Source organism: Coregonus lavaretus (assembly GCF_964263955.1).
Source record: "Coregonus lavaretus genome assembly, chromosome: 14".
Lineage (NCBI taxonomy): Eukaryota > Metazoa > Chordata > Actinopteri > Salmoniformes > Salmonidae > Coregonus > Coregonus lavaretus.
In genome coordinates, this window is record NC_140001.1 from 24120988 (window position 1) to 24147382 (window position 26395).

Sequence of the window (26395 nt, forward strand, 5' to 3'; positions counted from 1 at the left end):
AGAGAATCCTGTACATGCGCAGAAGCTTCGGGACCTTTAGCTGTTGGGAAGTGGGGTCCAGAAAATATGTATCCGCAGCCACTCCGTAAGCTAAATGGTTAGTAAACTAAATGGTTTGTCTTCTCGGCCAGGCCTGAGGTTTTAAGGTCTAATGTATGAACCTTTAGGGGTTAATACATTGGAGACCCTTAAGATGAGTGAACTGAGCTGATTGGGCTTATGAGGAGTCAGCAGAGGACCTGCCTGCCTCTCCCAGATGGTTAGAAGATAGTCAGACTGACCTTTGACCTGCAGCTGGGTAGTATGGGTCAGATTCCCCTCCGAGTTGGACACATGACATTTATACATTCCTGATGTCTCTCTGGTGACGGGGGCCAAAGATAAGGTGCCATTGAGCACCTGTGAGAGCGAGGGAGAGAGAAAGAGATTGCAGATGCTTTGAATCATGACCAACAACTTCATCCAACAACAGCAAACAGAAGCTTTTTTACATACCACCATCTTTTCATGTTTCTCAATTGGGGTCTCATCTTTATGCCAGATAACAGTTGGTCGAGGGTTACCATGGGCACCACAGCTGAGGGTCAGGGAGTCCCCTAGCAGGACTTCCACAAAGGTAGGTGGAGTCTTGATAAATACAGGTGGGGCTGTAGGGGGAAAATTAGATGATCTTTAAACAAATGTAACACAATTATCTAGCTAGTTAATTAACTACTGTGTAACAATTAGTTAACTAATGGGAAACTATTAATTATGTTACTGCTACATCTGTAAGCTACATGGCCTCTGATCACCCAAACATGTTGAGTAACCAGGTGCATTACATGGATTTAACACAATACTTGCCCTGGTGATATCCTGTTTGATGGACAAATGGAAAGAAAGAGAGGATTGGAAGTAGATAGTAAATTGGAGTGGCATGTGTTTAGATAAGTGTGTGAATGGGAAAACAGAATAGGAAAAGGAGAGAAGGAGAGAGTGACAGTAGGAGGAGAGAATGACGCAGGACAAGAGAAACACTTGAACACGAAACATTGTTTTCCCTTTAGCCTCCACTATCCTGGTGAGGTCACATGCACTGTGTCTACGTCCCCTGTGGCTCCTAACAGACAGTCCTGTGTCAACGTCATCCCACAGTGAATAGCGAGCCCAGACAAAGATGAGACGTGTCGCAAGCACTGTTTAAAACACTGAGCATTATGCAACAACAGCTCATATACTGCAATAAGACTCCATTTGAAGATCAACAGGAGAGGGACTGTCATGCTCCAGCCCCATGTTGAGGATATTCTAAAGGGAAAACACTGGTGGTCGTGAGCAGCTAGAGGATGTCTTGTCCTGTAAGGTCCAGTTCCTCTGACTGCCACAGAGACCCACTGAGCTGCACCTGTGATGGAGAGGAAGGTCCAGGTGCCATTGCGGAACTCGTCTGTGGTGCGGTCCAGGAGCAGGATGCGACACTCGAACCAGCCCTCGTCCTCCAGGCTCAGCCCTGCCACCAGCAGCGAGGCCCCCCGGGTCAGAGACACACGGCCTGGGCACAGAGAGAGACAGAGAGCCCCCAGGGTCAGAACATACAACCAGACTAGCATAGTCAGCACATGCAGACAGGGGGCTTACCAAGCAGAGGACACAGGCATCCAGTGTCACAAAAGGCCACAGTCAAAGTCAAACCTCATGGGTTTTCAGCTAGGTTCAAGATGACATCAACTCTACTGTCCCATAAAGTTAGCTGTTAGTATCAAATAATAAATTATACATTACATCAATTCCCCAAAGGGTTTAGGAATCAGGGCTTTTCGGTCTACTGAATGGAATATATGGAATGAGAAAAATGGCAAGCAGAGAATGTAATTTAAAGAGAAGCCAGAGACCTTGTGTTAGGGAAGTACAAACACATGATTCAATTGTGACAAGCAGAGCAAGATTTTAGTTGAGGAAGATTTACTATATTATTTAGACTTCCCATTGTTTACAATACGAAGAGTCATGAAGAGAATAGATTAAAAAGGGTAAAGGCAGTTTGGTACCATGATCAACACATCAACACAAGAGAGAAGCTCTTATCAATGTTAAAATGTCACCGGATTCCACCGGAATCTGAAGATTTGTTATGAAATGTACCACCTGTTTTTGTTTGTCATGGAGGAGCATATGGCAGAGAGAGACACTGTGGAAAGTGGAAGACAGACACACTTTATGAAGTCCTCTCTCTCCGATCCCCTCCTACCCCCCTTCCACACCCCGCCCCTCTCTTTTTCTTTCTACTTCTTACAACTCCTTGTCGGGCTTTGAAACGTGATCTTTTGGTTGCCTGGTGACTGAAGCCTGGTTTTCAGGGTACTAAGCTACCCGTCTTTCCCCACCCCCTCCTTTTATTCAGTCTCTCAATGAACTATTTTTCCCCAAATGCAGGGATTTAAATGATAGGAGGATGTGTATAGTGAATCAGGGGAAAACACATGCTCTTAGCAGGCAACAGCCAAGCAGTTTGAAAATAAACAGAGCAGCCATAGAGAAACCTCATGCATCCCCTCAGAACAAAACAAACGTAACCAATGAGTTACTCATAAATGTAATTCTAAGGTAATAATGTTTGGAGCTTTAAATGAGCAGAGGAGAAAGCCCATGGATTTTAAACATAGGAAATATACATATTTTTCAAGGTGGAAAAAGTTAGACCAATTAACCCTCTGACAAGGAATATGATGAGGTCTGATAAATGCTTAGGCTTTATAAGCCTCTGTAGTAAGCAATTGTAGTAGATAACCAGTGCAATTCTACAGCCTGCAGAAACTGGATTAAAGACTATAGGCACCTTGTACACTAAATCCAATGAGACACCACAATGTGTAAAAAGCCCATATTTGAAACCTAGTCTGTTCATTGAATAACCATGAGAATAGAGACAGAGTAGCACCCTTATCATTAAAACTTTTCACCACAAAATCTTGTACTTCAGCTCCTGAGGTCATCTCTCCAGGGTGTTGAATGACAGAGAAGATTTATTGAATTTACTTCAACCTTGAAATTATGGCAAAAAAACATCAGAGGAAAACACAATAGTGACTATTCAGCTGTCCAGGATGTTTTCCCTTCAGACAGCAGTGGCCAGAGGTAACCTTGTGATTAATTAAGCAAAATGCACCTACAGCCTTGAGGCTTCAGGGTGAAGCACCACACTGTGTTTAAAAAGGGATTACAATGAGTAACAATTAACCCCACATTCCTGAGAGGGGCTGTTGCTTTGGTTAATAGTAAGGTATGCTTGCAGAGGTAATGATTGTCTGACATGCTTAAACACAGACACAATCCTTACTGGGCGGCGCTCAGTTTGTGCTTACATAAAAAGTTACCTCTGATCCCAGGTCAGTGTTATTAGGAGAGCTGATAGGACACTCAGAGAGAGGAAATGTGTGCTGAAATGATAACAGGTATATCAAAGACTTCATGCATTGGCTGTTATCTCAAAGGGAGGGATCCTCCCTGAGCTGCCTATTTCCTATACAGACTTTTTCCCAAACAGCAATGGAATGAACTCTACACCCATTGCACTGGAGAAAAAACACTTTCACGTGCAACACTTCACACACACTCTCACACCTAATGCCTTTGTGGCTAAATACTGAGGGACATTTTAAGCTCATTAAGATTGCCAGCACCTCTAAGGATGATTAAGAATCAAACATAAACCAAGGAATTCCCAATGGCCAAATACATCTAAATACTGTACATGCAAGCGTGAGCGTGCACACGCATAAGTGTTGATTTTCAAAACCTTGAGTGTGCAGTGCCAACTGGCTCACCACTGGGGAATTTCTAGTTTGACCATCGAACACTTAACCCTTTCTTGCTCCCCTCCTGCCTGTCCATCACTACAAAGGGACGGCAACCCCCCCACACCACCCCTCGTAATTCTCTCAGATTACCATAGTGATGAAACCAAGAATACCCCGGGCTGGGAGTTTGGATTTGAATTCAGTTGCTGTAGAAACGGGGAGCGACGAGGGTAAAAACACTTGGAAGGGAGGGCCAATCACAGGGGGTGGGTTTGTGCCTGTGATTCAAAAAATTACACACGGAAGAAAACATGTTTGGATTTAAATAATGGGTAAATGGCTTGTGACCGATCCAGCAGTGGGAAATGGAGACAGTGTGAGAGATAAAAGAGAGCCAGAGAGATAAAAGCATGTTTTCATTTGAATCTGTGGTCAGACAATAGCACTTGACATAGTGATAAGTGCAGTTTTATTTTAATTACTTTTCTAGACATGGATGGTGTCCAAAAAGCAAAATTGCTTCCATTCATAAAAACCCAAATAGGAAAAAATACAAATAAATATGTGCCCTGTGAATGATTGCTTTTGTTAAAATGGACAGACGGGTCACTACCACATTATTCAAAATAATGTTCCATATTAAAGCTGTGGACATTTTCCAATCCAAGTATTGACAAAAATGTGTAAACGGCTCATCGCTGCATTCTACACGGAATACAATGACAGATTATGGAGAGGTTATGGAATGTATTTGGATCGATAATCCACCGAGTACTACCAATGAGTGAGACCTCACTGACCACAGTGAGCCTGCAACACTCCAGCAAACACATTCATCACTCCCACTTGGTCTGCATTAGCACAATGTCCAAAGATCGTCCTATACACTAGTCTCTATGGAGCACAGAGACAGAGAAACAATAGCTGCTCCTTTTTCCTGTCTATTCTCCTCACTGTTTTTCCACCCCCAGATATCACATGACGACTTCAGTCTACCTTACAACGAGCTGCTATTCTGACAGGTCTGGCTGGTGTGCAGTGAAGGGTGCAAAATGGAAACTCTAATCCACCCGTTCAGTTCAGCGTGCCCCTCTAAGACACACCACCCTCTTCACATTAGCCAGAGTCAGGTTCTCCCCCAGTGGGTGGCAGGTTAAAAATCACTCAGCTCTTTCTCAGCTGCACCGCTCACTGCCAGAGAACTGGCTAGCCTGTACTCTGACAACAGTTTTTATGTAACCATGGCCTGGAGTTTTAATATACAATGAGGCTCTCTGTGGTGTACTGCATTGTGTTTAAAATCATTCTGTGCTCCCATGCTTACTTTATTGAAACTGGTGTTAAAATTGTATTAATTTTACCCACATAATTCCATTCAAGCTGGGTGTCACACATATGGAAGTCAACACTTCCGATGCAGTGATTGTGTGTGGCAGATGTTGTTCATTGTGGTCCATGCAGCCTCTCAAGAGTTAAATCTCTGGGATAATGTTCTATTGTTCGGAGGAAATGGAATGGACATGTGATTGTTGCAGCGGTGGTTCCCACTGGCGCGTAATTACATGTTGTAATGCACGGGGATATACAGAATTTAATATGCTACAATTAACAGTGGCACCTATGGAGGAAGACAGATCATTCTGTTTACAGAGGCCTCAGTTTTGTTTTTCTTTGTCCGTTCCGTATGTGTTTAAGGGAGACGGGCAGAGGTGCATTGTGGGATGTGTTTTGATTTGAATACAATCATAAGTCTGGGACCGGCCCCCAGCCCCTGACAGCCCACCCCTCCCTTCCCCCCAAAATTTCTCTCTTCAATCCTCCTCTCCCCTAATCAGTTTAACCCTCTTATGAATAGCTCTTTGTCAAGCGATAGATTACAGTTAACTCAGTCCCTCTCTCGCTGTCCGGCTGTTTTAACCCTTGCACCAGCAAGCACGTTCTGATCACATGGTCAAGCCACTGCAGCAGTGAGTGACACATCCAAACCTCAGCCTCAGCCAACTTGGCCAACTATAGCATGGCCCTCCATGCCTGAATCAGAGAACAAGCAATTTAGAAGCAACAAGTCAACCATGGTCTACTGCATTCAAATCTGTGACAAAGCATGGAAGTGGGCCAATGTACCAATACCTGTTTTTAATGACACTGTATTTGAAACATTCTAACATATGACTTAGAAATGACCATGTGCATGTGTTCATGCATGTGTGAGTTTTTTCATAAGCCCTTTTGTATTCCATTCATGATGTACTGGTAAATGCAGAATTTTTTCTGCTCATTCGTGCAAATCAAATCAAGTTTTATTTATACAGCACATGTCAGACATGGAATGCAACGCAATGTGCTTCACAGGAAAAAACAAACAAATAAAAAACAATGAAATTAAAAGCTGAAATATTTACTACACAACAAACATAGGATTTTTAAAAAAGAATGCCAAAAACTGAACGACTAATGGGCCAATGGATGCAGAGCCCGACCTCGGAAGCCCCGCATTCCTGGCTATAATACCGGGGCTCGCATCCATTTCCTTAATTCAATACCGCTCTTCAAAATATGTTATACCTCGTCCCCTCCTTCAGGGAACAGTAGTTATACTCATAACTGTACATTCCCTTTCAGTCGGTCACTCTGTATAAAATACTATAGGGACATACAATCACGCCCCAAGCCGGCTCAGATGGTACCAATCTAGGAGGCCCACGGCAGCCCAAGCACAAACAGGTTCCACCGGCTCCAAAAAGGGGTTACAGAAGCCGAGAAGTCTGAACTGTCAGAGCCCCATATAGGGAACCAGAACCTGCTGCAACTTGCCAATGCACACTGACATGTTGCCACTGCAGCCCAAGTCCATAGACCCCACGGTTCCAAGAACAATACCTTACGAGCCTGAAATGTCAGAACCTGCAGTAACCTGGAAACTGTGTACTCACGCACTGCCATGGCTGCCCAAGGCTCAAACCCACAGGAAACGGTGGTAACCCTGATAATGCGCACTCTGAGCGTTGTCGCCCTTCAAGGCAGCCCAAGGCTCAAACCCACAGGGAAACTGTGGTAACCCGGACAGAACCCTGCGTAACATCGACCATTGTGGTCCAAGTCCATAGATCCCATGGTTCCAAGAACAATACTTACCTTGTGAGCCTGAAAAGTCTGAACTCGTACAAGGACCCGCAAGTCCAAAACAACAGGGCACCTGCTGTGACATGATAATGCGCAATCGCATGCCGCCTCATCGACGAACCACGGCAGCCCAAAGCTCAAACCTACAGGGGATCTGTGGTAACCTGGATAAATGTGCAACCTGCGTGCTGCCTAACACCCACTCCCGGACCTCGCCTTAAGAACCCAATGAGCCACACTGTGCAGTTACATTCAAGTGATAAACTTCACAAACTGGCTGCAGCAAAGATATCACCAATTGTCATGCCCCTGAACAATGCCCAAGAAGCCGCCTCAACCCTAGTAGAGTGAGCACACACACCGCTAGGCAACCATTGTCCTTTTTTGTCACACGCCAGGGAGATAGCTTCCACAATCCAACGAGAAAGACGCTGCTTAGAAAGCACCATACCCCGAGCTGGATTAGCAAAACAGACAAAAAGCTGGTCACAACACAGACATCCTTGTTCCTATCAATATACGGGTGTAAAGCACGCACCGGACACAGGCCTAACCTTGGGACCAACTGCATTAGGACGTAACCTCACTTTGGAGTCACCAGGCGTGAACTCCAAACAGGAAGGGTGTACTGATAGCACGTGGAGATCTTTAATTTTCTTTGTGAAACCACATGCCCCAGGGCACGGTCGGAGGTTCAAACTCAGCTGGTTAGCCTTTTTGAACTTACTCTTACCACTGGCCATCTTACTCAAGCAAGGAAGCATTAGCTACACAAGCAGAGCAGAAAGTAGTTAGCTTTTAGCAAACACAAAAACCAATGCCAAGACCCAAAACTCGCAACATCTACGGGGACGAGTACTCTCTCCAAATCCCTCTTTCCGAGTAGCCCTCACACAGCGCTCCCCATACCAATAAGGATGCGTCTGTTGTGATCACCCAGCGGGACACTTCCCAGCCCATGAGAACCCCCTGCAACAGCAGTCGCGGGTCTCTCCAAGGAGTCAGCGTCCTTAACCATGACAGGGAGACCTTGAGCAACCGATGGCAGTGGGGAGATGAGTCCAGACGCGTAGCAATCACCCAGCACTGAACGCATCAACAGAAGTCCCAGAGGCACCACAGCTATCATAGAGGCCATCAGCCCCAATAACTGCATGCACAATCGAAAAAGGCACTGAGTGCACTAGCTGAACCCATGCCAGACAGAGCCGAAATGCGACCCTCCTCCATTGGGACAGAAACGCATGATTCAGAACCGAGTCCAGAATGAGACGAGAAACTGAATGCGCTGAGCCAGAGTCAAACAACTTGTCTTGTGATTCACTATGAACCCCAGCGAATTAATATGGGAAGCCAGTGTGGCAGCATCACCTGTTCCCTCGACTCCACCACGACCAGCCAATCATCCAGATAGGCCAATACTCTGATCCCCTGGTACTACACCGGTGCCAAAGCCGCCTCCACCACCATAGAAAAGGTGCGGGCGATAGGGAGATGGGGAGGATGTATAGCACATAGAATAGAAGAATCCTTTATATCTATGGACGTGAACAAATCGCTGGTAAACACCGACTGCAATAGCCGGCGAATGTGAGCATTTTCAACTTGCAACCTTGTGGTGCTTGTTTAAAACATGCAAGTCCAGGATGGGACGTAACGCGTCTTCGCTCTTGGGAACTAAGAAGTACCGGCTGTACCAACAGCTCTGTACTTCTGACACGATGACCACCCGAATAGCCTGTGAATAGACTGCTTTTGAAGGAGAGAGGAAATGTCCCTTTCTCAAGACAGCCGCAAGGTCCTCGGGGACCAATGACGTAATGAAAAGGAGGAGGACGCACAGCGAACTGCAGACCGTACCCTCTTGTCACCATCCTCATCACCCATGGTGAAACTGCGTATGCCCACCACTGGATGGAGCATGCTGCCAGTCTCCCATTCATTATCTCCTGAAGGGGCAGAATGCCACCCTGAGGACTGGGATCATTTGTTTGTTTTGTCATGCTTGTTTTCATATCGACCACTTGACAACCGTGTGTCTGAACATGGGGAAGGAACTGTGCGTTCTGAAACCCGGCCCACACCGGGTTCGGGGACCTCTGAGCTAGGATTAGCCCCCTTGTCAGCCTCCGGAGCTAAGTAACTTGTCACTCATCAGCAAAATCTTTAAACAGGGGTAAGCAATGCTTCAGGGACAGGAGGTAAATATCTTCACCCAAACCTGGAGGAACTCCGTTGCGGGGGAGAAAAACACCATCAAAGGCGCAACACCACCAATGGTTCACTCTCCCCCACCGAAACCAAAGCCGGGGGGTTCAGGCTGCCCCGGAATGATGTCATCCAATTCACACTCAGAAAACCCGCCAATCAGGGATAGTATATCGTCCTCGGAATCCGGACTCTGAACACTGCTAGAGAAGCCGGAATGAGCCTAACTCGGCTGAGATGACACCCCTATCAACTCCAACCACATATCTTCCTCACAAAGTCAGCCCAACTCCCTATGGAAGTTGAACCCAGCCAGAGACAATGGTCACACAAAATATTCCGAACAAAGGCCTCCTGAGTGTGTTACCACCCCTGGCAAACAGGACAACACTCATGAGTATCTTTAATTTTCATTGTGAAACCACATGCCCTAGGGCATGGTCGGAGGTTCAAACACAAGCTGGTTAGCCTTTTTGAACTTACTCTTACCACTGGCCATCTTACTCAAGCCAGGAAGCATTAGCTACACAAGCAGAGCAGAAAGTAGTTAGCTTTTAGCAAACACAAAAACCAATGCCAAGACCCAAAACTCGCAACATCTACGGGACGAGTAGTCTCTCTCCACTAACAGGTAGCTTAGTGGGTAAGAGCGTTGTGCCAGTAACCGAATGGTCGCTGGTTCTAATCCCCGAGCCGACTAGGTGAAAAATCTGTCGATGTGCCCTTAAGCAAGGCACTTAACCCTAATTGCTCATGTAAGTCGCTCTGGATAAGAGCGTCTGCTAAATGACTAAAATGTAACAGACACGTAAGTCGGAGCCGAATCTCGTAGCCTTCGTGTGCTTGAAAAGTTTGTAAATTACGTGACACGTTCTTTCTTCAGGCAAGCTGAAGAATTGAGGAAATGGATGCGAGCCCCGGTATTATAGCCAGGAAGGCGGGGCTTCCGAGGGCAGCCTCGGCATCCATTGGGCGAGATTTCAGTTTGCTTCAGGTGAATAGGATTGGTTGTTCACTCTCCATAGTACTGTATGTTATACAGAGTGACCGACAGAAAGGGAACCAACGGTTTAAACCGCTTGACTTGCATACTAACATGATGCATCAGCTTAAACCTCTTTACTTACAAACTAACTTGATGCATCAGTTTAAATCTCTTTACTTGCATACTACATAATGAATCAAGCCTTTCAGTGGTTAAACCTAACTTACAACCCTATCCTTGTTGTAAACTATTCTTCCAACAGTACAGGTGTTGTATCTCAATTTGATCACCCTGTTGTTGCAGGAAATGCAAACTTGTAGTGTATTTGAGGTTTAAAAAGACTTCTAAAGTCTGTAATTTCCACTTTAACATTTCAGACTTGATTTGCCCTATCTAAAACTGTATCAACCCCTACAAAAATGTTTATTATAATCCAAACAAAAATGCACATTTCCTGTTGATGTATGATTATTTTCCTGCTGTGAGAAACTGGTCAAATTAAGATCCTATATCTGTAGGTAACAGACGCCTGGCTCAACCAAAGCTCCTCTCTTCTCCTGTGTGAAACTCAAGCCAGGTCTGGGACAGGTCTGGGATAAGGTAGAACCTCCCAGGCAGTGCTTGGGCCTTAGAGAAGGATTTCACACAAAAGCTCCCAGGCAGCACAATACTGAGCCTGAGCTCATTCCCCTGCTCTGATTCCGGGCCCATGGGACACACCTACAGCGCTGTGAGATTAAGTAACAGAGCCTTTGTCCTGACGGAGAACCTCAGAGCTGGAGAACATGAGATCCACGGGTCTAGCCTGCATTCTTCTCATATTGTGTCACTGTTTGGCAAACATCTCCCTGGTCCAGTTTTAGCAGAAATACAGATTGCTGCTGGATCATGTGGGTCAGGCTCAGCTGCCACCTCTCTGTTTGGCGATCTCCTGGCTGAGTTGGTGAAATACGGTCATGTTTAGTAAGGCGTTGTTGACCAACGGAAAATGTCAATTCCAACTAAAAGATGGGTGGAGGAACAAGGCTGATTAATTGAGGTTCTTTAATGTGTGTATTTGTATAAGGGCGAAACAAGGCCATGACTCCCCCAGTGTTCAGGGCTCACACTGAGACAGAATGATGGGGGCCTGCTGGGCTGAGTCTGGGGTTTTGCTGCTGTCGTTCTACCCCGAGGAGGGTGTGCCCTCCATACCGTCTCCACTAATTTACTTCAGCAGAGAGGACACATTTGATCTACCCTTTTTAGAGTAAGTGCCCCTGACAGCGTGGCCAGTGCAGGGAGACTCACAGGCCAGCCTGGACTAACAAATTTCCTCAAAAAGCACAACTCGAACAGACTTCACCAGTCAATTGACTGCACTTAAGTATTTCAGTCACTTTTTATTTGTCTCTTCCTCTGTGTTGTCATGTGATTGATGTTCAGCCCTCCAGGGCTTGTTTAGAAAAGAGACATGGAGGAAGAAGGATGTGGCACTGGGCAGCCTCCTTCAAAATGGTTTCTGATTCTCTCCAGAAATAAAATATTTGCACAGCAGCCTGCACAAGTAATCTGTCTGTTTCAGAGCGATTGGCCTCTAATGGGGTCAACAGAAGGGCATTACTCTGTGGCACAGACACAGACACAGCACGCACTCCTCAAGCACTCACTGTAATCTGAAATACACCTGATATCCTATCTGAACAATTAGAGATTAAACATATTACTTTATTATGCCCCCATCCAAGATAACGCTTCCTCTCATTCTTTCATGAGACACTACTAGACTGGCGGATGGCGTCAGTGCAAGATTGTACATGAGAGACAGAGGTGACAGAGCAGTCTTATAGGCTCTAAATAAGGTTGAAAAAAAGTGAGGCATTTCTTCCTATGACTAAGAAGTTGTGCTTGTTTGTCCCTGAACATAGACATCTAGAGACAAAGATCAGGAAGTGGTTGTGTTTCATACTGTCTAGTGAGGTGGGGCTGGGGTTCAATATGAAATCCCCCATACATTTTAATTTGATGGTAGAATACATTAGATACGCAGTGCTGATACGCTTCACATGTTGCCATCTGCCTCCAGAAGGAGGGGAGCTGAGAGGATATGAGGCAGACAGGGGTTAAGCAGACCCCAGACACACAGAGAGGGAGAATATCCCTCATCAAAACCAAGTCCTTTTTTATTTCTAACAAACCGTTAGATTGTTGTTGTTACTTTTCTGTTGTTTTTACCCCCATAGCCTCAGTGATGAATTCTGGGTTATGGTGCATCACATGATTGCCTTAAAACAATAACACTGGGGTCTATGGGTGGATCAGACAGACAGCCAGACATCTGTTGGCCAGTGCTCTTCAGGCCATTCCTGAATGGTCAGAGCCTGGTTGGTGTCCAGTGAATACCAGGGTCCATTTGATCTTTAGTGTGATAGGTGAAATCATCTACTGATAGTTTTTAAGTGAAAACCAACTGTAGGTGGACTTGAAAGGCTTCCTGACAGATTCAGTGACCTAGATGAGAGAATATGGGATTTTGGAGGCACAAGTATTGGCGTGGGCTCGTCAGAGGAAGGGGTGGATGTGATATAGCCGTTTGTCTTTTGTTCTCTGAGAGACAATGACTGGATTATGGTACTCTAGGCAAGAAAACTCTATTATTCCATACACTTCATTCATTCTCCTTACAGCAAAGCAACTTCTTTACTGGGTCACCCCTCTGAATACCAATAAAAAACTTCTTTACTGGGACCACCAGCCCCCACCCCACCCAAGCCTGCCTCAATTTAACCTTACTCTCTTTTACTCCACCCCCCCCCCCCCCCCCCCCCACTCTCACACACACACACAAGCATGCACACACAAACACACACACATGCACGTGCACACACCCACACACAGCCCCGTCTGTCATCCCACCCCCCTGACTGAAGCCATTAACATATTTCCGTCCTCGCCCAGGCCCTGTCCCAGTCCCAGTCTCCTGCCCCGGCACTATGGCTGCCCTACCACACACACAGCGTAATTACAGGGCTCTTGTTTGGGTGGATTACCTATTTGGGGTATTCTCACCACTGAAACCCCACAGCATTCATAAATACCAGTGTAGCCCCCTTCCCCACCCCCACTCAAAACAAAACAGCTGTACTTAAAGCACATTCCCAGCCAGCTACTCATGAGGGGAAAGAAAGGATCAAAGGAAGGTAATTGAAAGTTGTTTTAAGATAATGTGACCTTATTGCACAGAATCTCTTCAGTTATAGTCAGAGAAATCCGTCTTTTTCAGGTCCTTGTCTTGAGGTTAAACTCTCCTTTGTCCTTCTCCCATTCGATGCACCGTTAAAAACACTGAGGAATGTAGAGACGGCACTGGGGTGTTGTATGCAGGCAAATGGCTCCCAATAAACCAACAGGACAAAAGATTCAATTGCACCAGGACTCAAAGTGAGAACCAACAGGTTCAAATGTTTAGCCATGCAATTACCACAGTGTATTTCCTATGCATTGCGTAATTTGAAAGAAGCAGTGATAAGACATAGATCTGAGACAAGAGGACTCACCCTTGTAGTTGGGATGCAGGCGTGGCGCGTACACTCCGAATTTGATGAGGATGGGAACATTGTAACCCAGACGAACCCACTCCACCACGTGCAGTGGGAACAAGTTTGGGGTGGTGGCTCCTGTAGAAGGGGGGGTAAGACTGCAACCTAGCTCTGCAGTCCCCCCAACCCTGGCTCGGACCACCGCCTCCACACCCTGGGACGTACCTGAGGAGAAAGCACACAGGTAACAGTAATATCATGGCGGAAGGCTGAGCATAACTGGTGAATCTGCAGTAAAACATGTTGATGCCTGAACGGTCAACAGTCAACACCCACAACATCAATCAATATTTAAGAGCTCCGGAACATCCTCAAACTATGTGGATCTGTTCCACATAGGTTTGAGTCTCATGCAGAGCCAGATACATGCTGAGTTTTTTCCGAAATGCATTCAGTGGAATATCTGGTTACACATTCCAGGAAGAGTAAATATTCACTTTATTTATTGCAGGGCCGAGAACCGATGATAAAACTGTTTAGCAGCCAGCAACAGCTTGGCTCCTTCATGAGAGGGAAGGGGAGGACAAAGACAAGCTAGACCCAAAAGGCAAGGATAGAGAACAACTGGAAGGACCTCTTTACATTGAGAAACTAACAAGCAGTAAGGGAGAAGAGATTAGAGTAGATAGCATAAACACATTTAAATGTCAATAAATATTTATGAGTTGGATGTCAGCCTGCATATTTCCAATGACTGTGTTAATCTTCAGAGTATGCTTCATTTAAAGCAGACATACAGAGGCCATGTAAAACAATGACACTCCATTTGGTGACAAGACCGTAGGACTGCCACTCTGTAAACATGCTTCAATTCCATTAACAACACCTGGGCCAGAGCCTGAGAGCCTGTGCGCCTGTGCCTGCAACCGGGTGCCTGGCAGTGTTGTGTTGTCTCTGCACCTCGTCTGGCCTAGTGATTAAGCACTAATCTCAAAGGGGGACACTCTCTGATAGACGACAGGGCAGCAGGCCCCTCACCACTCCCTCCCAGTCCGCCACCCCCTGGGGTCCACACATGGCCTGCGCTCCACAAAACTCCCCTCCCCCTAGAAGCGTGCCTTTGGGATGGGGCCAGTATAAATCCCAGATTGATCTAAATCCGCAGCCGTAGATATATTTTTTTAGAGTAGGATTTCACCCCATTCCCTTGTACACACTTGTGTCTAGAACCCCAGACCCCTCCTCATCACTTTCCCCAATCCAGGCCACGTGTATATAGTGGCAGATGTCAGAGACAGAGTATGATGCTGTGATGATGCTGTGAATCATATGTTCTAGGGAGTACATTCAGAAAATTCCACTAGCCAGTAAATGAGAGCCAAGGGCTAGGACTCTTTGCTATTACATAGGCATCCATGTGAACAATGAATCTAAAGAGAGTGGTATAAACTACAGAGGAAAATACATTGGTAGTTAAGACTAGAAAAGGATGCAGAGACACAAAAATGGTGAGAGGCAGATAGTGAATTGGAAGAGAGGTTTTCTCTAGAGGTAAATTTTATATGATACGTTTTTACACTGTATAACTTAACTACATTGTTGTACCATTGTAATATGAATCTATGAAGTTAATTACTTGGGTAGCTAGGAGAGCAAGGCAGGTGTAAGAAGAGAAACCAATAAAAATTGGATGAGCATAGCAAATCTTCCCAGATGTACAGTATGATACTTACGAAGCAGACAGAGGGCAACAACAGTGGTGACACCCAGAAGCCACAGTCTCTCCAATCCCATGGCCGTCCCTCACACTCCTTCACACATCTCCCAACCTGAAAACACAGAAACACACACATTCAATTCAAACATCTGACATACAGTAACACACAGCCTTCAATACTGTACAAGGACCTTCCCAATGCATCTGGCATCAGACAAGACCAAGGTAATCGTCCAAGTTAACATCAAACCTAAAGTATTTCATAATCCCTACTTCAAACTGCAGTCCAGTCTGTTGACGGCTTGATAACTGACTGTATCCTGTAAATAATCTTTGCACACTGCAAAATGTGATGTCTGATCTGTGGTTGGGATTTGGATTAAGGAAAACATGCTTATTCAAACTAGCATTGGGAGGGGAAATATTTCCTCTGAGTGGACATCAGTGGAGGCTCCTCACAGGAGGAAGGGGAGGACCATCCCCCTCAGTGAATTTCATAAAAATAAATGTTTTACAACATTTAAAGTGTTATCCTTTTCAAACAAAACTATACTAAATATAATCACGTCACCAAATAATTGATTAAAACACACTATTTTGCAATGAAGGTCTACAGTAGCCTCAACAGCACTCTGTAGGGTAGCACCATGGTGTAGCCGGAGGACAGCTAGCTTCCGTCCTCCTCTGGTTACATTGACTTCAATACAAAACCTAGGAGGCTCATGGTTCTCACCCCCTTCTATAGACTTACATAGTAATTATGACATCTTCCGGAGGACGTCCTCCAACCTATCAGAGTTCTTGCAGCATGAACTGACATGTTGTCCACTCAATCAAAGGATCAGAGAATGAATCTAGTACTGAAAGCATATGCTACAGCTAGCTAGTGCTGCAGTGCATAAAATGTGGTGAGTAGTTGACTCAAAGAGAGAGAAAGACAATAGTTGAACATTTTTGAACAAATTAATTTCTTCCAAAATGAAGGAGAAGCAAGAGAGAGATAGAGACAGAGATTTCATCACTTGTTTTCACTTTCAGTTTCACTTACTTAGCTAGCAAATGCAGCTTGCTAGTTTAGCCTACTCAAACACCCTGCTCAAACAGAGGAATGATATGTTTGCTAGCTGGCTATGACTATCCAACACAACACTGGAACTCTTCCAAGTCAAGGTAAGCTTTTACAAATGTATTGCCACCAGGGCCCGCCGGTGTAACTGCTTACTGACTGTACACCGTAACGTTACTGCATGATTGTAGTGGGTTTACTAACGCGTTAGTTCTATTATGTTGACTATGATGTTACTTTAGCTTATATGGTGACAACGATGTAGGCTATGTGTAACAATTATGATATGGTTTGGCTTGGAAAGGTTTTTTCGCCTGGTCACATACAGCTAATGTGTTGTGCATTGAAGTCCACAAGTGAAGGGACAAGGTGAAAGGAGGAGAGCGCATAGATGCGAGAAGGAATACAATGTGGCTGCCATGAAAGTGAACTGTGTTTACGCGATTCTGTTGAAAAACGTTTCTTAAACAGAAGCAAACAGAACAAAACAGGGATGAACATACCTGAATTTGTCCAAAATAAACTATTGTTTGCAACTGTTGGACTAATAATTACGCCCTATATCTGCTAGATGCAGACGAGTGTGCAAGGCGGTATTGAATGTGTCACTGTCCGTCAACCTGTGTGCTATGGAGGACTAAAAGTGCCACAATTAAATAAATAAATACACCATTAAATAATTACTTAAATGTGTCATTAATTAATTAAAATTAGAATTAAATACATAAATGTGTAATTAAATGTATCATTAATTAATTCAAATACCGATTCATTTTATGTAAAATACATATATAATTATTTCACTATTTACATTTACATTTCATGATCCTGCATTGCAGTGATTCATGAATTACTTAAAACTGTCAAACTGACCCATCAAAGTCAGTGGGCGGGGCTAACGCGAATCTAGTCTGATCCATTGCTTTGGTCTGAAGTAGAGTAGGCCAACCTGGATAGAGACAATGGAGGATCTCCGTGAACTTTCCAGGGAGTTGGTTAGAGACATTTTAAACTTAGCAGAGGATGTAGAAGCAGGACCTGCTGACATTATCCGGAATTGATTTGTCTTGGCTTGATGCAGAGGGTAACCAATCAGGCGTTAGGTTCCGCCTACCAACTTTTGATGGGTCAGTTTGACAGTTTTAAGTAATTCAGGAAGCACTCCAACGCAGGACCATGAAATGTAAATGTAAATAGTGAAATTATTATATATGTATTTTACATAAAATGAATCGGTATTTGAATTAATTAATGACACATTTAATAACACATTTATGTATTTAATTCTAATTTTAATTAATTAATGACACATTTAAGTAATTATTTAATGGTGTATTTATTTATTTAATTGTGGCACTTTTAGTCCTCCATAGTGTGCATCTACGTTGTAAACTTTCATTCATAGGCTAGGTTGTAGCAACCTCATGATGGGTATAGGGAAAATTCAAGTATCATGTAGTAGCCTAAACCTATCGCTGTTACATTGAACTGGGTGAATGGAATATGAATGACAGTCATCCAATATGCTGTAATAGAAATAAGGCCATGCTCATGAAAAAAAAAATTGTCCTCCCTCATCTTAAACGGCACTGACCACCACTGGTGGACATCATGCCCTGTGTGTGTGTGTGTGTGCGTGTGTGTCCCTGTCACTGATACGGTCAAATAGATTTATCTTCTGCCTCTGATTGGTTCAGCTCATACTGTAGGTCTCGTCTCATGCTAACTGGGCTAACAGCTATAGACAGGTGACACATGCAAGAGGAAAACACCAGGGACATCTCTGTTTACTGACTGGCTCTATCTCATCATCCCAACCCCAGTCTAGTCTTCAACTTTCAATTAATCTCTCCTCTTGAGTTTCAATGTAAAAAATGACCGTCCACAGTTTTTGAAAATAATTTCATTGACATTGTGCAGTATTGCTCCGATCCACTGAATGTGAACCGGATATTACTGTAACCAGACTGCTCAATAATCAATTTCCTAGAAAGAAAAATGTTTAGAGCCTGACAATATAAAGGGTCAATAAAGCTCGGACAACTGAATCTGTGCTGCACTGTCTGGCCCGAGATGTGTTAAGGTTGCAACCTACAGCTTAAAATCATCTACAATTTAAGTTTTCTCCTTTCCCTTTCTTAGACAATAATAGAATGACCCCCCCCCCCCCCCCCCCCACACACACACACACACACACACTGTATTCTCCCACACACTTTATTCAGAGCCACTAATACCAGCTTATCACTAGTGTAAGTTAATTACACTAATATAAGGAGGCTATTTTTGGAAAGCTAACAACAGATATTCCAACTCAACTCACGTGACAAATTTGGGGCTCTATTTTCGGCTGGTGCTAAGGAGGCGCAAGTGTCGCACGTTAATTTGCAATTTCATCATATAAAAACTGGCCCACTGGCATTTTCCAGCCCTAACGCCAGGTTTGGCAATTTCCCTGCGCTGAGATGGGAGGGGTGGCAATATTTGAGGTGTGTCCTTGGCCTATCCAGCCATGACACACAGTGCCCATTGAAGGAGAGATATGCCTTTTGTGCCAGTGAATCTCGTTTTTAGAAACATAAAAAATATATAGGTTTCCCCCCATTTCGTTTAATTTGATTAAAAACCAAGCATAGCCTACCCTCCCCTTAATCAATGCTGGTTTAGCAGTATCGCATAGGTGAGTCTTTTTATCCTGGCCATTAGCCAAAAGTACCCTATGAATAAAGGGGTTTTAAATGGTCTACTGCTTGGAGGTTTTTGCCCTCACAATTCACATATCTGAATTTCGCTTGTTCAAGTAGGCCAGGGGTTGGCAATAGGCAGCCCGCGGGCCAAAACCAGCCCGCAAGTGATTTATTTTTAGTTTTTTGGTCAAAAAAGACTAAAATCACCAGGAATTCAGCTAAAAATGAGTGTAATTTTGGGAAATCTGTCCCCAAGTATTCCCACGAATAAAAAAAAGAGATATGTGATCGTGTCTCAATGTAATCAAGGTATGAAATGATTGTTATTTTCAAATACAATCTCTTTTTGAGATTAGTTGTGGTCAATTGGCAGTGTACAAATTATTATAATTATGTTTGCCCCTCGACCATCCACTGTCACGCCCTGATCTGTTTCACCTGTCTTGTGCTTGTCTCCACCACCCACCAGGTGTCTCCCATTTGTCCCCATTATCCCCTGTGTATTTATACCAGTGTTTTCTATTTGTCTGTTGCCAGTTCATCTTGTCCCGTCAAGTCTTAGCAGTGTGTTTTCCCGTTTTCGAGTCTTTCTAGTTGCTGTTTTCTTGTCTTCCTGGTTCTGACCATTCTGCCTGCCCTGACCCTGAGCCTGCCTGCCGTTCTGTACCTTATTGACTCTGCCCTGGATTACTGACCTCTGCCTGCCCTCGACCTGCCTTGGCCTGTCCCCTTGTATAATAAATATTCTGAGAACTGTACTATCCACCTCCTGTGTCTGCATCTGTGTCATATCCTGAGTCGTGATATCCACTCAGAAAAAAAAAAATTGGCCCGCGGCTGAATCTAGCTGCTTAACCCTGAAGTAGGCTATCCATCCCCATTTTCAAAGAGCGCCACTCACTCGATTACCAAAGACACACTCCAAACTATTCAGTCTTCCTATAATGCTGTATCAATGGCTGATGTTTTTGAGAATCTTCCTTGCACGTAGGCATTGATACAATTGACAACCACATATTTAGCCATGGAGGACGTTCTGATTGCCCAGTGAAGAGCCAATCCTTGACACACCCACAACTTGTTTATTAATCAAAACCCAGCTCTTTCGCGGTTGTAAAATAGCAAAAGTATTTCTGAAACACCCCCGAACCTATAACAGTACCGCCAGCGCTATGATTTACCATTGCATTAGGTTTGTTAAAATAGAGCCTTTGGTCTCATAGGAGTAATCTGACATAGTAAACAGATCTGAGAAGAATAGGTATAAGGATATTGTTATAATTTGCACTTGGCTGATATGGGTATGGCATCTGTCCTGAGTTTGTTTAATCAGTGTGATATTCATCACTGATTTGGGGGCAAGGTATTAATGACGTTATTATACAAGAGTAGCAGAAATGGCTACATAGGCTATGTCATAACCAAAACAAAAGTCTCTCCTCTATGATTGGAAAAGGGGCAACAACAATTATTTCACAAAATGTTTTTGAAAGGACGGAGATGGAAGCAATAATGATGTCCTCTGGTTCCTGTCTTACGCATGAAATGCCAAATGAAATAGAACAATCCCCGTGCCATTCAGTTTTTTTCCTTCTCAGTGCACTAGCTATTGTGTCATCATCCCTGCAAAGTGACAGAAACACACTATTGCTTGTCACTGCAACTGATTGCACAGCACTGCATCATTCTCTGAGGTAGAAATGGTCTTCCTATGTAGCAGTTATTCATCATCCAGCCACATGGCATCCAAACGAGCACCCAGCCAACCAACCTCCTCTCATCTCATGCTGCTGCTATTGAGGGAATTCTAATTTGACTGCTAAAATGTTTATTTTGGATAGCTCTTTCTACACTCTTATCACCTATAGGCACTAATATCACCTGCCAAATTCTCCAGAGTTTCTCCAGACTTATAGTTGGTGCTTTGCAACAAGTACAGTTGAAGTCGGAAGTTTACATACACTTAGGTTCGAGTCATTAAAACTTTTTCAACCACTCCACAAATTTCTTGTTAACAAACTATACTTTTGGCAAGTCAGTTAGGACACTTACTTTGTGCATGACACAAGTTATTTTTCCAACAATTGTTTACAGACAGATTATTTCACTTATAATTCACTGTATCACAATTCCAGTGGGTCAGAAGTTTACATACACTCAGTTGACTATGCTTTAAACAGCTTGGCAAATTCCAGAAAATGATGTCATGGCTTTAGAAGCTTCTGATAGGCTAATTGACATCATTTGAGTCAATTGGAGGTGTACCTGTGGATGTATTTCAAGGCCTACCTTCAAAATCAGTGCCTCTTTGCTTGACATCATGGGAAAATCAAAAGAAATCAGCTAAGACCTCAGAAAAAAAATTATAGACCTCCACAAGTCTGGTTCATCCTTGGGAGCAATTTCCAAACGCCTGAAGGTACCACGTTCATCTGTACAAACAATAGTACGCAAGTATAAACACCATGGGACCACGCAGCCGTCATACCACTCAGGAAGGAGACGCATTCTGTCTCCTAGAGATGAACGTACTTTGGTGCGAAAAGTGCAAATCAATCCCAGAACAACAGCAAAGAACCTTGTGAAGATGCTGGAGGAAACAGGTACAAAAGTATCTATATCCACAGTAAAACGAGTCCTATATCGACATAACCTGAAAAGCCGCTCAGCAAGGAAGAAGCCACTGCTCCAAAACCGCCATAAAAAAGCCAGACTACGGTTTGCAACTGCACATGGGGACAAAGATCATACTTTTTGGAGAAATGTCCTCTGGTCTGATGAAACAAAAATAGAACTGTTTGGCCATAATGACCATCGTTATGTTTGGAGGAAAAGGGGGAGACTTGCAAGCTGAAGAACACCATCCCAACCGTGAAGCACAGGGGTGGCAGCACCATGCTGTGGGGGTGCTTTGCTGCAGGAGGGACTGGTGCACTTCACAAAATAGATGGCATCATGAGGAAGGAAAATTATGTGGATATATTGAAGCAACATCTCAAGACATCAGTCAGGAAGTTAAAGCTTGGTCGCAAATGGGTCTTCCAAATGGACAATGACCCCAAGCATACTTCTAAAGTTGTGGCAAAATGGCTTAAGGACAACAAAGTCAAGGTATTGGAGTGACCATCACAAAGCCCTGACCTCAATCCTATAGAACATTTGTGGGCAGAACTGAAAAAGCGTGTGCGAGCATGGAGGCCTACAAACCTGACTCAGTTACACCAGCTCTGTCAGGAGGAATGGGTCAAAATTCACCCATTTTATTGTGGGAAGCTTGTGGAAGGCTACCCGAAACGTTTGACTCAAGTTAAACAATTTAAAGGCAATGCTACCAAATACTAATTGAGTGTATGTAAACTTCTGACCCACTGGGAATGTGATGAAAGAAATAAAAGCTGAAATAAATCATTCTCTCTACTATTATTCTGACATTTCACATTCTTAAAAGAAAGTGGTGATCCTAACTGACCTAAAACATGGAATCTTAACTAGGATTAAATGTCAGGAATTGTGAAAACTGAGTTTAAATGTATTTGGCTAAGGTGTATGTAAACTTCCGACTGCAACTGTATGTGGTTTCACCTCAGGTATAGTGAATAGGGCAGAGCTGTGAGAGAGCCGTTGACAGGGGAGTGTCCAGACTACCGACCCTGCAGAGAGAGCCTTTAGGGGTCAAAGTCTACAGGTGTAGACAGGAGAGACAGAGGACAGCCCCCACCACTATTCTGTGGCTTCAGGTATGACCTGTTTCCCATGGCAACAGAACAAGGCACAAAGTCCTTTAATCTAAATGCAAACAAATGAGGCCTACAAGTTTAGCTCAAGATGCTACATACATCGTATGTAGTAATGAGGGGTTACATAGGTCACTTATAGTATGTATGTAAAATGACAGGGCTAGTCATCTGCTGATGCACAGTACACAATCTTGCATAATGTAAAGTGCCTTTCCTCTCATAATAGAAAATAAAATTGGGTGCATTTACAATGACTATCGCACTATTTTAAACTAAACAGAGGACTCAGTGTTCTTTCTGAAAGCATATTGTCAAGAGACATCATTGCAATTATGGGAGCTGCTCAACAAGAGTTTTTCTTTTAGTTTTTTGAGTAGCTGGTTTCATACAAATACACCTAGTCAATTATTATGAATTATTGGATTAGATGTCTACTTTTGGATGATGTCCTTATTACCCAACAGTAACTTAAGTTCCTATGACTAGAACCTGACTTTAGTTTAGAGGGTTGGGAATGAGTGGTAGCTAAGCCCCTCTTACACAGTCCTGAACAGCAGACAAATGCAGCTCTGCCAATACAGGGAGCAGATGAACAAGGGGTCTGGGGAGCTAGTCTAAGAAGCCATTGAGGGTGATCCGGACCGTTCTGTCAAACTGAGTAAGCTGATACACAACCACAGACACTCGTATAGTCTGGGCCTTTGCTCCCATAAGTCTGGCAATCAATGCAGTAGACTAATACACACTTACATTTTAAATGTTCCTTTGTAATGACAGTGTAAGGATTTTTAACCTCGTTAAGACTAGTTGCATCTCTTACTGGACTTCAATGAGACAAATTACCTAGAACTGCACCCTTGTGAACACCTAGTCTAATCCAGTACTGCCGCTCCCAACCTTAATAGTGTAATCAAATTAGAAATAAAGTTAAAGGGCATCTGTCAGCAGCACACTGTCCTGGATATGCTTGTACAAACAGTTGGTGCATTTCTTATTTGGCACTGCTTGCCCTAGCAGACTGACAGTCTTTGATCCAGCTGACAGATGCACTATACCAAACCTCTCCCCTTCCATCCATCACCTGTGAGAGAGCCATCATACATAAAATCCATAATCTATCAAGACTGTTGTGTCTACTCCTCAGTAAAGAGTTGTAATCATGTCAGCAAATACTATACCCTAACCCTCTAGATCCTTCTGTTTACAGGGATGCTTGCCATTTTGATCGCATTATAAATAACATGGACGGTTTATCCCATCCAAATGTGGCACAGCGTGTGCGGCACACACTTGCAGTAGAGCTAAGGGAGCAGACAATGAACAGGGCCAAGACAGATCTCATACCAGCAGGTAGGATGCAACACAGTTTGAAGAGCCCTGCATTAAGAGGTGAAGAGGTGGAAACGTGGAGGGAAATAATCCCCCCCAGGCCAGGCCAGTAGTGAGCCCACTGAAAGCAGACCTGTAAAAAGAAGGTGAAGTTCAGACCAAAAGGATTTCCATTGAGATCACAGCTTTGCAGCTAGAATCACACCCAGACTAAATTGTGAATGTGTACCTCAAACTCATGAAAAATCAACTTGACACTATCCATCTGTCTTACTCTCTACTTTCACTCATCTGGCAATACATGCTAAGAAAATCATTTCGGCCTAGCGGCCAAGGCCCATCAGTGATGGTGGTGACAGAGATGGAACTGATAAGCAGCTGTATTACTTTCTTAGTAATCCTGGTTAATCCTGCTTGGGCCATGGCCTCAGAACAGGCCACAAGACTAATTCATAGAAGAAAAGGGTTTAGGCCAACAATCTAAACTTTACTGACCCAATGAGGGATTACTGTGACCAAACTCTTATTTCAAGATGTAACTGAAAAAGAGACATTGGAGGAAACATTTCCTACTTCTGAAAAGGTCTGAAGGTTCCACCATTTCCACTCTGATATCAAGTTCAAGTTCAAGTTGTATTGTCACATGCACAAGTACAGTGAAATGCTTCATTTGGAATGTGCTATTTTGCCTCTCCAGAAGTGTGTTTCTTATCAAGCCTATAAAACCCTCAGTGGAGAAGTGGATCAGCCTGGCATCAGTTGAGACCCATTATGTCTATATGTTGTGTACTGACATCCTCCTTTAAAGCCACCAGCCCTTTAGTGGTTTGTCCCACCCCATGACCTCTGGTGACCAGGCAAACCCTAATTCAGGCCAAACCTTGGGGACATAAAGCTGCTTACAGACACTGAACTGAGGTGAACAGAAAGTGTCTCAAGGCATAGATAGCTGACTGCTGCACCTGAGCTAGAATACTTCACACGCAATGACCACGTCAGCTTTGTTAGAAGGTGAGAGACAAAATCAAGATGCTACCCCAATGTCTTGGTTGATCCAAAGAAAGCTAAAATAACACTAAAGAACCCATTTGATTCTGGAGGTTCATTTGTACCTAACCAGGTCAACTCTTACCGTCTAAGACTGAGGAACACATTCAGAGTTGCCAACAACAATGCAGATGGAAATGGCTGTCTATACAATGGTCTTTCTTTGCTCCCTGTCTCTAATCTCCTTTAGGTTTTCCTAAAAACTATAAAGCGGTTTTGATTCAAATCCATGCAAGAAACTAAAACTTTATTACACCTCAATACTAAATAAGTAATTTTAAAACAGTGTAAAAAGTTAGACCTTCTCTAAACAAGTGTGCAGAACATTGAACCACAGAGTCTGGTAAATCACTAAGGCCCATGGATGAACTGAGCTTTACAGTTGGACTTCGGTCACAATGGTCAAAACCCTGAGTAAGCAATTTAAATCTACACAATTAGCAATAACAATCCCCCATCACTATGTTATAATGGAAACGTTACTACATCATGAAATAAGTGCCATAGTAGAGAACTAAACTTTTTTGCATCAATGATGCCCTTGTGTCATGATGACTCATGAAGCGCCACAGTGCCAACAGTGCTCCAAGTGAGGATATCCAGTATCAAACTCATACCCATGTCAAGCAGAAGAAATGAAAGACACAATGCATGGTCTTTCAGAATGAAGTCAGTCTCAATAACCATGTGTGGATTGAACTGGCGACTCATTCAGAGTATGAAGTAAGAAAATATGCATCATATTTTGTTGGGTTTTTGCCTTCATCCACGTTGGGGGATGGGACCTCCAATTGCGATGTGAGGGTTTAGTAGCAGATGCTGTTCTGATTGATCCGTTTCCAAACATAATGAAAAAGATAATGTGTAGCAGTCAGGCTGATATCTGAATGCAATAAATAAGTAAAGAATGGGAATGAAATCAACTATCAGAAAACATTTCTGTAATTGTTACTTTAGAGCTCAATTAGAGTAACTAGATGGTTTGTTTACAACGATGACCCATGTCATAGTCTCCATATCAGGCAAAAACAGGTGCCTCTTTTGTCTGATGTGCAGTCACCTGGACTGATAGGAAAGCGACCCAACCTCAATAAAAAATTACCATTCTGCTGTGATTGATTGACCATTGTTCTCAGTATGCATTGATGTAATGTATTAATTCATCTTAATTTACTGAAGGCTATGAATAATCTGGCTGG

At 43.7% G+C, this 26395-nt stretch overlaps 1 protein-coding gene across 1 annotated transcript in view; it reads right to left on the reverse strand.

Annotated features, from left to right (window-relative positions):
• igsf9b (immunoglobulin superfamily, member 9b) overlaps positions 1-26395 on the reverse strand; it is a 48435-nt gene that overhangs the window by 18028 nt on the left and 4012 nt on the right. Inside the window, exons 3-7 of the mRNA XM_084176700.1 lie at positions 15347-15442; positions 13632-13838; positions 1388-1534; positions 496-647; positions 282-399 (exon numbers count right to left, since the gene is read on the reverse strand). Of these exons, the coding sequence (XP_084032826.1) occupies positions 282-399; positions 496-647; positions 1388-1534; positions 13632-13838; positions 15347-15407 (685 nt within the window). The 5' untranslated portion in view covers positions 15408-15442. The remainder of the gene's footprint in view (positions 1-281; positions 400-495; positions 648-1387; positions 1535-13631; positions 13839-15346; positions 15443-26395) is intronic.